Genomic DNA, 12,636 nt, shown 5'->3' on the forward strand with positions numbered 1-12,636 from the left:
AGAATAAATTTGTTACATTTCAGTTCTGCCTCAAATGAATAAATACTCTACTACAGACTTGATTTCTGGTTTGATTTATCAAAACAGTTAAATATCACGTTAAAATATTTGAGTTTAGCTTGATTAATATTATTGAGCTACACTTTTGCCTTGTCACGCCATCACAACAAGCAGTCCCTCTGGTTCTTGTGCCACTGACCCCACCATCACTTTTTAATACAATGTGACACTTTTTTGTCCTTCACCTGTGTTTGACAGTTGGATGTGAAGGAGGATACGAGCACTAATAAGGATTCAAAAGTGCAGTGTGATGAAGAGGAGATGAAGATGCATCAGTTGAACATTCGAGTGCGAGAGGTCTTCGCCAACCGCTTCACGCAGATGTTCTCTGACTATGAGGTGTTCGTCATTCAGCCCAGCCAAGACAAAGAGTCCTGGTTTAGCAACCGAGACCAGATGCAGAACTTTGACAAGGTGATGTTTCGCGATCCATTTATAAACTTCTCTGCTAGAAAAAAAGTAATGTTGGTTCATATTGGTCAACCAGTTCTGACCAGCTTGAAGACCTACTATGTTACAACCAGCTCTGACCAAGAAGTTTTAAGAATTAAATTGATTAGCCATTCTTTTCGATGATTAAAATGTACACAGAAAAAAAAATACTTAAAAAAAAAAGTGTTTAGCGTAACTAAGACGTTTTGGGATGCTGATACACTTTGTAGCCCACAGCAGCTTCATGGTGTTTGCCATTTCTGAATTCTGCCCACTGCAGGCCTCCTTCCTGTCGGATCAGCCGGAGCCTTACCTGCCGTTCCTCTCCCATTTCCTGGAGACGCAGATGTTTGCCTCTTTCATCGACAGTAAGATCCTGTGCCACGATGACGAGGACAAAGAGCACATACTGAGAGTATTTGATTCCCGTGTTGACAAGATCCGCATGCTAAATGTCAGGACACCCACGCTGCGGACCTCCATGTACCAGAAATGCACCAATATTGATGAAGCAGGTGAGACGGCATAAACCTGGTGACTAATCTGTTTTAGAAATTGAGCTATTTGGAATACTTACACTTATGGCATAAAAATACCTTTTTTTGCCATACCCATTTAGAGCCATAAATATATTTTACTGGTCATTGATCATTTACTCACCCTCAAGTTGTTCCAAACTTACATGAATTTCTGTCTTCTGTTGAATACAAAAGAAGAAGATATTTTGAAGAATGTTGATAACAAAAACAAGTTGACATTAGGGTTGGGCGATGTCTACAAAATTGGCATCGGACGATGTCTAAAGTGAAACATCGCGATGGATGATGACATTGGCGGGGCTGAGTGGGGGGGAAGAGTTAGGGGGTGTGCCCGAAGCGTGAATCCTTATAAGGGAAAACACGATTTCTAACACCGTGTCTACACCGGACGCGAGTGGCGTGGCGTGACAAAATACTATAGAACCACTGATCTATAATAGAGATTTGTTATATATAGATCAGTCTATAGAACTCATTATAATCAGTGATGCTGTCTACACTGGATGCGGTGCGGCGCAACACCACAAGTCCTCGACAGTAAACTGCTGCCGCGTTTTATTTATGGCATGCTGACACAAATTTCAAATGATTTTCAAAGGTCGCTTTGTCACGTCCAGTGTAGACAGACTTTAGCTGATGCGGCGCGTCGCGACACGACAACTGTCGCGTCCGGTGGAAACACGGTGTAACGGTTGCCTGTTACGTTACAGTACATAAAATTACTTACCACATAAACAGAGTAAGGAGAGATGACTGAGGATGATGGCGAATGATTTGCAGATTCTCAGTACCACTGAGAAACATATAATCTTGTAAAATGTGTGCCAAGTACTGCCGCTCCATAGTATAAACAGAATATGTGCGATCACGAATCTCGAAAGTGAAAGTGAAACTAAAAGCGATCGTGCATTCAAAAGCACGATGCCAGTTTCAATGCCAGGTATAATAGCGGCTCCCTGATGCCGAAATATATATGTAGTATAATTACCCAATTACCCAAAATACACGGTATTGGGATGTGGGGGGGGGGTCACGATGCCGGCTCAACATCGGGATGTCTATCAGCCATTGGCGATGGATGATGGCATCGTCTATCGGCCCAACCCTAGTTGACATGTTCCATAGTAGGGGGAAAAAGTACTATGGAAGTCAATGGCTACCAGCAATTGTTTGGTTACCTACATTCTTCAAAATATCTTCTTAGATCTGTCAGCTTTAAGTAAAATAATACACTAATTAAAAACCAAGCTTTTTACCATTGCATATTTAGAGCAGCCAATACCTCAACTCTGTTTACCAAGCCAATTTTTAATTGCATTTTGCACTTGGCTGCTGATAAATATGGACGCTTTGTGCATTTATTTGTCTCTTTGTGTAATTTTCAAATGTCATAGTTCAGATGTTTCATGTACATCAAATGTGATACGCACAAATTTGAATGCAAGAAGAACTTATTGATTGCGGTTGTGACCTTTATTTTCAGACGTCTTGCTTTGAAAGTGTTACTGGAAAGTTGAACTGTTTTCCTCATGGCGCCTCATTAATAAGAAAATCTATACGTTTTAGCTTAGTAATACACAGACAGCACACTCCATGCAACGGTCATGCTAAATTCCTCTTCCTGCAATGCATTATGGATAGGATTCTTAAATCGCGTGTTACATTTAGATGTCTTCCATTAGCTCTGCTGATGAAATGGGACAGTTCAAGCATAGAGAGCCAAATGAAAATGCTATTTATTTTTAACGTGAATAATGATTGATTAAAAGATGTCTGTGCAGGGAAACCATTTTAAAGGCTCTCATTTATCATCATAGAACTCATTGGAAAGTTAGCTTATTGCATTTCATTTATTTTGAAGAATTATTTTTTCATTGGTGGTGTTTGCTAAGATGTAAGACCCTGAATCTAAGGGCCAGTTTTACTAAACAGGGCAAATTAGCGCGAGACAGCAATTCCAAAACAGCGCCGATGGACGTGGAAATTTCTGCGTGTGATTTACTAACAATGCGCAAATTAAAGAACACAGGCGCAACATCTCATTTCCATATCGACCAACGCAATATACCAAGTGCAGCGCAAATTAGCGTAGTCGCAAATAAAGAATAAAGAAGCCACAGTACGTTTGCTAGAAGTTTTGATAGATTTGGTATTGCGTAACTCCTAGTTGAGGGTTCCAAATCATCTTTTATTTCCTGAAGCAAATTAAAAATAACATAGCTTGGCAAACGATATGTTCGGATAATGTGTTCTTCTGGCATTCAAAATAAATTAAAACATGTCGAAAAAATCCTCTCCCTTCTACCATGCGCTCTCTGTTCTCTGCGGTGCCTGCTACCAGCAATTGTTTGGTTACCTACATTCTTCAAAATATCTTCTTAGATCTGTCAGCTTTAAGTAAAATAATACACTAATTAAAAACCAAGCTTTTTACCATTGCATATTTAGAGCAGCCAATACCTCAACTCTGTTTACCAAGCCAATTTTTAATTGCATTTTGCACTTGGCTGCTGATAAATATGGACGCTTTGTGCATTTATTTGTCTCTTTGTGTAATTTTCAAATGTCATAGTTCAGATGTTTCATGTACATCAAATGTGATACGCACAAATTTGAATGCAAGAAGAACTTATTGATTGCGGTTGTGACCTTTATTTTCAGACGTCTTGCTTTGAAAGTGTTACTGGAAAGTTGAACTGTTTTCCTCATGGCGCCTCATTAATAAGAAAATCTATACGTTTTAGCTTAGTAATACACAGACAGCACACTCCATGCAACGGTCATGCTAAATTCCTCTTCCTGCAATGCATTATGGATAGGATTCTTAAATCGCGTGTTACATTTAGATGTCTTCCATTAGCTCTGCTGATGAAATGGGACAGTTCAAGCATAGAGAGCCAAATGAAAATGCTATTTATTTTTAACGTGAATAATGATTGATTAAAAGATGTCTGTGCAGGGAAACCATTTTAAAGGCTCTCATTTATCATCATAGAACTCATTGGAAAGTTAGCTTATTGCATTTCATTTATTTTGAAGAATTATTTTTTCATTGGTGGTGTTTGCTAAGATGTAAGACCCTGAATCTAAGGGCCAGTTTTACTAAACAGGGCAAATTAGCGCGAGACAGCAATTCCAAAACAGCGCCGATGGACGTGGAAATTTCTGCGTGTGATTTACTAACAATGCGCAAATTAAAGAACACAGGCGCAACATCTCATTTCCATATCGACCAACGCAATATACCAAGTGCAGCGCAAATTAGCGTAGTCGCAAATAAAGAATAAAGAAGCCACAGTACGTTTGCTAGAAGTTTTGATAGATTTGGTATTGCGTAACTCCTAGTTGAGGGTTCCAAATCATCTTTTATTTCCTGAAGCAAATTAAAAATAACATAGCTTGGCAAACGATATGTTCGGATAATGTGTTCTTCTGGCATTCAAAATAAATTAAAACATGTCGAAAAAATCCTCTCCCTTCTACCATGCGCTCTCTGTTCTCTGCGGTGCCTCTCCTAGCAACAATAATTGCAGCCATTTCAAGTGCAAAATAGTTTCAGACATGTTTTTTTGGGCGTTAAATAATGGCGCAAATGCCAGTAATTTGATGAGCACAAACGTTAGTAAATCTCGTTGCGTGATTCATTTGAATACTCTCCTCCCATAAATTTTGGCGTCTGAAAGGGAACTCCTACAAATGCATATTCAATAAGGTCAGGCGCAAATTTTTAATAATTCGTCACTGCGCGTCTTTAGTAAAAACAGACAGTACTATTTTAACGCCAAAAGACTGTTTGCGCTGGCGCTAACTGTTAGTAAAACTGGCCTCAAGTATGATATTTTGGTGCATAACTTCTGTAGCATAAATCTGTAGTTTGCTTTAGCTACTAAAATTTATTTTAATAGAATTTTTTATTTAGTAATTCAATTTAATTTAACATTTAATTTTAAATTATTTATTATTTTATTTTTTATAAATATTGTTAAATGTTGACTAAATTCTTTTTTTTTTTTTAAATGTTCACAGCTCTCACTGTAGCATCTCTAATTGCTGATAGATTTTGTGTTGTGTAAGATGTATTTTGAGCGTGGTGTGTGGGTTCACATCAGTGGCTTAACTGTCTCTTTCATTCTACCACATCACTAACTCACACTCCTCCCACCATGTGGGTTTTGTGTCTCTGTGACGAGGACATCATTTCTTTGATGACTTTATACGGGGTTTTTGTGATTCATCAGTAATATGTGTGTGACGTGTTCCTCTCTTGCCACTTTAGAAAAGGCCATTGAGATGAGGCTGTGTAAGATCGACCACACGGCTCTGCATCCCCACCTGCTGGACATGAAGATCGGTCAGGGCCGCTATGAGCCGGGCTTTTTCCCCCGCTTACAGTCCGATGTTCTCTCCACTGGACCCACCAGCAACAAGTAAGAATAAATAGCCTGGCTTTTCCTAGATGTGTTGAGACATCAATTAATTAACTGGTGCACAAAGGCTCTCAGGGCTGTTGATGCTGGCATGACGTGATTAAATTGGACATGTTCCCGGATCAACATCATTTGTTAGTCCTGAAATGACTTTCCTAAAATATGGATATATATTTTATATTATTAAATATCTTTAATTTATTAAAGATAATTAATTTCCAAATATATTTGATCATAAGGCTGGGTGGATTCAATCCTGTGAGTCAGTGCTTCTAGATTTTAGAACAAGATTTTTATTATTGCTTAAATATTTTGAATCCGCAACGGTGACTGATTTGTTGAAATTATGGTAGCAACTCAAAAGGGTTCATCAACAGCTATTTCAGAGCAGAAATATGGAGATTTATATCAGATATTTTCAGAAGGCTTAAAATGATTGGTTTAGCTATATTACTCCAGCTGTAGATCATTTTAAGCTTGCTTGGGTAAATCAAGCATTGAGACCGGTTTTTCATAATCCATATGCACACTCTGGTGGCCAGTTGTTTGTGATTTGTCTTTTAATCTAACGGTGTTGTTGTGGTGTGTTAGATGGGCGAAGCGCAGTGCACCAGCACAATGGCGGAGGAAGGACAGACAGAAACAACACGCTGAACATCTCTATTTGGACAATGACCAGAGAGAGGTACGGACAGAATGCAAAATGAAATATAAATTGTGGCTACATATGAATTTTAATTTTATTTATAGAATTGATTTATGGTTTATATTTATATTGCTGGCCAAAAGATTCCCCCCCCATTTTTTAAAAGAAGTCTCTTATGCTCACCAAGCCTGTATTTACTTGAAGAAAAGTAAAAAGACTCAGAGTAATATTGCACAGTATTATTACAATAATTTTCTATTTAAATATATTCTATATGCAATTCATTTCAATGTAGTTTTTTACTGTAGACATTTGTTACTGTATTTATTAATCTTCGTTAACGTTAGCTGTTGATTGTTAGTTAATGTTAGCTCCGGTCCGTTAAATAATATTAACAGATACAACTTTTGATTTTAATAATGTGTCAGTAAATGGTGAAAAAAATAAAATATATATACAGTGGGTACGGAAAGTATTCAGACCCCCTTAAATTTTTCACTCTTTGTTATATTGCAGCCATTTGCTAAAATCATTTAAGTTCATTTTTTTTCCTCATTAATGTACACACAGCACCCCATATTGACAGAAAAACACAGCATTGTTGACATTTTTGCAGATTTATTAAAAAAGAAAAACTGAAATATCACATGGTCCTAAGTATTCAGACCCTTTGCTCAGTATTTAGTAGAAGCACCCTTTTGATCTAATACGTGTTACTGGAAAGTTGAACTGTTTTCCTCATGGCGCCTCATTAATAAGAAAATCTATACGTTTTAGCTTAGTAATACACAGACAGCACACTCCATGCAACGGTCATGCTAAATTCCTCTTCCTGCAATGCATTATGGATAGGATTCTTAAATCGCGTGTTACATTTAGATGTCTTCCATTAGCTCTGCTGATGAAATGGGACAGTTCAAGCATAGAGAGCCAAATGAAAATGCTATTTATTTTTAACGTGAATAATGATTGATTAAAAGATGTCTGTGCAGGGAAACCATTTTAAAGGCTCTCATTTATCATCATAGAACTCATTGGAAAGTTAGCTTATTGCATTTCATTTATTTTGAAGAATTATTTTTTCATTGGTGGTGTTTGCTAAGATGTAAGACCCTGAATCTAAGGGCCAGTTTTACTAAACAGGGCAAATTAGCGCGAGACAGCAATTCCAAAACAGCGCCGATGGACGTGGAAATTTCTGCGTGTGATTTACTAACAATGCGCAAATTAAAGAACACAGGCGCAACATCTCATTTCCATATCGACCAACGCAATATACCAAGTGCAGCGCAAATTAGCGTAGTCGCAAATAAAGAATAAAGAAGCCACAGTACGTTTGCTAGAAGTTTTGATAGATTTGGTATTGCGTAACTCCTAGTTGAGGGTTCCAAATCATCTTTTATTTCCTGAAGCAAATTAAAAATAACATAGCTTGGCAAACGATATGTTCGGATAATGTGTTCTTCTGGCATTCAAAATAAATTAAAACATGTCGAAAAAATCCTCTCCCTTCTACCATGCGCTCTCTGTTCTCTGCGGTGCCTCTCCTAGCAACAATAATTGCAGCCATTTCAAGTGCAAAATAGTTTCAGACATGTTTTTTTGGGCGTTAAATAATGGCGCAAATGCCAGTAATTTGATGAGCACAAACGTTAGTAAATCTCGTTGCGTGATTCATTTGAATACTCTCCTCCCATAAATTTTGGCGTCTGAAAGGGAACTCCTACAAATGCATATTCAATAAGGTCAGGCGCAAATTTTTAATAATTCGTCACTGCGCGTCTTTAGTAAAAACAGACAGTACTATTTTAACGCCAAAAGACTGTTTGCGCTGGCGCTAACTGTTAGTAAAACTGGCCTCAAGTATGATATTTTGGTGCATAACTTCTGTAGCATAAATCTGTAGTTTGCTTTAGCTACTAAAATTTATTTTAATAGAATTTTTTATTTAGTAATTCAATTTAATTTAACATTTAATTTTAAATTATTTATTATTTTATTTTTTATAAATATTGTTAAATGTTGACTAAATTCTTTTTTTTTTTTTAAATGTTCACAGCTCTCACTGTAGCATCTCTAATTGCTGATAGATTTTGTGTTGTGTAAGATGTATTTTGAGCGTGGTGTGTGGGTTCACATCAGTGGCTTAACTGTCTCTTTCATTCTACCACATCACTAACTCACACTCCTCCCACCATGTGGGTTTTGTGTCTCTGTGACGAGGACATCATTTCTTTGATGACTTTATACGGGGTTTTTGTGATTCATCAGTAATATGTGTGTGACGTGTTCCTCTCTTGCCACTTTAGAAAAGGCCATTGAGATGAGGCTGTGTAAGATCGACCACACGGCTCTGCATCCCCACCTGCTGGACATGAAGATCGGTCAGGGCCGCTATGAGCCGGGCTTTTTCCCCCGCTTACAGTCCGATGTTCTCTCCACTGGACCCACCAGCAACAAGTAAGAATAAATAGCCTGGCTTTTCCTAGATGTGTTGAGACATCAATTAATTAACTGGTGCACAAAGGCTCTCAGGGCTGTTGATGCTGGCATGACGTGATTAAATTGGACATGTTCCCGGATCAACATCATTTGTTAGTCCTGAAATGACTTTCCTAAAATATGGATATATATTTTATATTATTAAATATCTTTAATTTATTAAAGATAATTAATTTCCAAATATATTTGATCATAAGGCTGGGTGGATTCAATCCTGTGAGTCAGTGCTTCTAGATTTTAGAACAAGATTTTTATTATTGCTTAAATATTTTGAATCCGCAACGGTGACTGATTTGTTGAAATTATGGTAGCAACTCAAAAGGGTTCATCAACAGCTATTTCAGAGCAGAAATATGGAGATTTATATCAGATATTTTCAGAAGGCTTAAAATGATTGGTTTAGCTATATTACTCCAGCTGTAGATCATTTTAAGCTTGCTTGGGTAAATCAAGCATTGAGACCGGTTTTTCATAATCCATATGCACACTCTGGTGGCCAGTTGTTTGTGATTTGTCTTTTAATCTAACGGTGTTGTTGTGGTGTGTTAGATGGGCGAAGCGCAGTGCACCAGCACAATGGCGGAGGAAGGACAGACAGAAACAACACGCTGAACATCTCTATTTGGACAATGACCAGAGAGAGGTACGGACAGAATGCAAAATGAAATATAAATTGTGGCTACATATGAATTTTAATTTTATTTATAGAATTGATTTATGGTTTATATTTATATTGCTGGCCAAAAGATTCCCCCCCCATTTTTTAAAAGAAGTCTCTTATGCTCACCAAGCCTGTATTTACTTGAAGAAAAGTAAAAAGACTCAGAGTAATATTGCACAGTATTATTACAATAATTTTCTATTTAAATATATTCTATATGCAATTCATTTCAATGTAGTTTTTTACTGTAGACATTTGTTACTGTATTTATTAATCTTCGTTAACGTTAGCTGTTGATTGTTAGTTAATGTTAGCTCCGGTCCGTTAAATAATATTAACAGATACAACTTTTGATTTTAATAATGCGTCAGTAAATGGTGAAAAAAATAAAATATATATATATATGTAAGTAAGTCCTTTAGTACTATATTTTTTGGTGTACAATATTATACAGTACAATATTTTGGTCACAACAATTCTATATAGGTTATTTCACAGTAATATTATTACCATTATCAATACTCTTAATGTTATCTATATTTTATAATAATAATAGTAAAGAATGACTATCTGTTTCCCAATTTTTGACTGGTAGTGTACATGTTTGTTAGTTTCGCATGTTTTGCTAGTTAGTTTCTGAATGTTTTTCTCCTGTTCTTTATTTTCCTTTTGTACACTCTGTTGTTTTATTGTCTATTGTCATTATTGTATAGTTTCTTTCATAGCATGATTAATGTGTTTCTTTTGTTTTTGTTCGTTAACTTTCTCTTCCCGGATCTCTTTTCTTCACCCCTCTTTTTTCACACTTGTTCGTCTCTCTTCTGTATTCCTCCACACACACACACACACACACACACAAACACAAACAAACAAACACACACACACTCTCAGCATGTGGAGTGTCTGTTTTCTGAGCTTCAGCTTCTGCTGGCTCTGGACTACTACTGGTTCTCGCAGTCCTTCAGGCCCTGTCTAAAGTCCGTCAAGGTGGATGTGGTATGTGCTAGATGAGAGATCAGGCCGCGCTCAGGCTGTGAATCTCAATCTGCCAACGTTGACATTCCCCACTGCCTTTCCCATCTTAAAAGCTTGAGCCCTCATCCCCATCAGTGTCTGTAGCTTCCTGCTTTTGACACTTTTGTCAAATTCAAAATGAAATCTCTTCCCTTATGTTTTATTTGGCAGGTGAATACAATTCAGGCAAGATTTGAGAGTCATTTATATTTACTGCAGAAAAAAAAAACTAGGTCTTATGTTGCTCCAAAATTAAACAAAAGAAATTAGAAATGATAATTTACACAGAAAATGAAAACAATTAAGTCCATTAAGATTTTTGTATTGCCGTATTATTATCTACTAGATTCTACTCATTTAAACCCCTCTCCTTCATTTGTCAGTTTGCTTTTATCTTGTCATAAATGTCTACTTGAGATGTAGTGCTTGAGTCTAGTGGAACATTTTTATATTATTTTAAGATCCTTTTATTGTGCCTTTGTGTGGTTTTAGTCAGTGCCGGTCCTTTTTTATTGTAATTTTATGGTAAAACATCAGAACATTCTTCAGAATGTCTATTTTTGTGCCCCATGGAAGAAAGGTCACGTGGGTTTGGAAAAATAATTGTTAATTGTTAATTGTAAAAAAAAATTTTTTCTCAATTGATTGTTTTTCTTTATTTGATTTTTTTTTTTGCGTGGGGGGGGGACTTTTCTTCATAAGATGCGTCTTTATTTTGTGGTTCATTTAACACAATACCAAGATTTAAATGCCTAGGTGTGTAGGTATTGTAGGAGTTCTATATATTGTAAACCACCTGTGCTTACCATGGTGTTTAACCCAATGGACTTGGACCTTGGGGGTGTTTAGCCACTCTAAATTTGAAGTAACTCAAAAGCCACAAGCTACATCAGTCTTTTGTTGGACGTCATGTGACTTTGTGATATTGTCAATGCAGAAGTACATCCAGGAACGATGCATGCCATGTGCGGGGCTCCGTACGTAAGAACATTGACGGCCAATCCTGACTTTAAACAACTTGAGCATTTAAAACAAAAAAATCTCTTTCTTGGTGTAAAGGGCTTTAAAACGGAAACTTACAACTATTTTCATTCATTGAAATAAAGATTATATAAAATAAATTGTAAGTATTAAATGAAAAACTTAAAAAGCTTAAACAAAAATCAGAAATGTTGCTCTGGAAAAAACTTAAATAGAATAAGTTTAAGTACTAAAATTACTAAAACAGAAGTAGATATAAATTAAAGGTAAATTTAAATATTCAATAGAACGATTATAAAAAAAATTAAAATTAAAGTAAAATATTAATATATACAATAATAGTATATTAATAAAACTAAAATAATTCTGTATTCTGTAATGCACAAATTGCACACATATAGGTGAAAATTTTATTTGTTTGAAGATTTTGAACGGTTTTTTTTACATTTTCATTTTAAATATAGACAACAATATAAGTGTTTTTATTTTACTTTCATTGAATTTGTTGCAGTGCATGCTGCGATGTATGCATTGCTTTAGAATTTTGTAAAAAATGTAGCTGTTTGGAACAGCCTCCACATCAGATGCCAAAAATCTTTTCTAGGTAGGCAGCTCTCTAGGGTTTGGATCAGAACCCATACAATGTATTTTTGGCTATTGCTACAAATATACCCCAGCGACTTAAGACTGGTTTTGTGGTCCAGGGTCACATAGAGGCGTCATGCCCATTCAAAGTGATTGATTTTTGAGCCAAGTGGATTTTGAATGCAGTTTCCAAAAGACAAAAAATAGCCAATTAATATTTTCTATATTTAATACAATCACACCGGCGTGATTAGAACGTTCAGCGCGTCATATCATCAGCTGCTAAATTCTGCGCTGGCTGACGCTGAGTCAGAGACAGACGTGTTTTTACAGCACTGCGCATTATAACCAATCATACACGATGCTGTTGAGCTTATGAATGCAATGACCAATCAGAGGCGTTCAGATGAGTCATCGCTAAAATGCGGTGTTTTCTTCACTCGCTCGCTATCTGAATACCTCTTTCTGGCTAATTCTCTCTTTCTGGCAAATTCTCTCGTCAGAAACAACAAAGTGCAAATGTGTGTACGAATCTGTAAGATATTAATTTCATAGTGTAAACAGCTTCAGTGATTTTAATGGGAGTTTTTGAGAGTGCTTGAACTAGACTGTCAGTGAAAATGTCCTTTGATAATGTAAATGTTCTTTGCTCTCTTTCTGTACAGTGCAGGTGTTATGATTAGTAGCCTAACTTGCAATGTTTTTATTCACATTAACTTTCATTGTTAAATTCACATTAAATATAAACTCAGTCATAAGAAAAATATGTTATGGCATGACACCCATATC

General features: G+C 36.3%; 1 protein-coding gene across 1 annotated transcript in view; it reads left to right on the forward strand.

Moving 5' to 3' along the window:
* Window positions 1–255: 255 nt before the first annotated feature.
* LOC107584733 (DENN domain-containing protein 5A-like) overlaps window positions 256–12,636 on the forward strand; it is a gene marked incomplete at its 5' end in the record, with an annotated part of 23,760 nt that continues 11,379 nt past the window's right edge. The window contains 5 exons of the mRNA XM_016271448.1: window positions 256–474; window positions 773–1,007; window positions 5,308–5,458; window positions 6,050–6,143; window positions 10,159–10,276. Of these exons, the coding sequence (XP_016126934.1) occupies window positions 256–474; window positions 773–1,007; window positions 5,308–5,458; window positions 6,050–6,143; window positions 10,159–10,276 (817 nt within the window). The remainder of the gene's footprint in view (window positions 475–772; window positions 1,008–5,307; window positions 5,459–6,049; window positions 6,144–10,158; window positions 10,277–12,636) is intronic.

The sequence above is a fragment of the Sinocyclocheilus grahami genome, unplaced genomic scaffold (genome assembly GCF_001515645.1).
Source record: "Sinocyclocheilus grahami isolate Dianchi unplaced genomic scaffold, SAMN03320097.WGS_v1.1 scaffold62.1, whole genome shotgun sequence".
NCBI classification, from domain to species: Eukaryota; Metazoa; Chordata; class Actinopteri; order Cypriniformes; family Cyprinidae; genus Sinocyclocheilus; species Sinocyclocheilus grahami.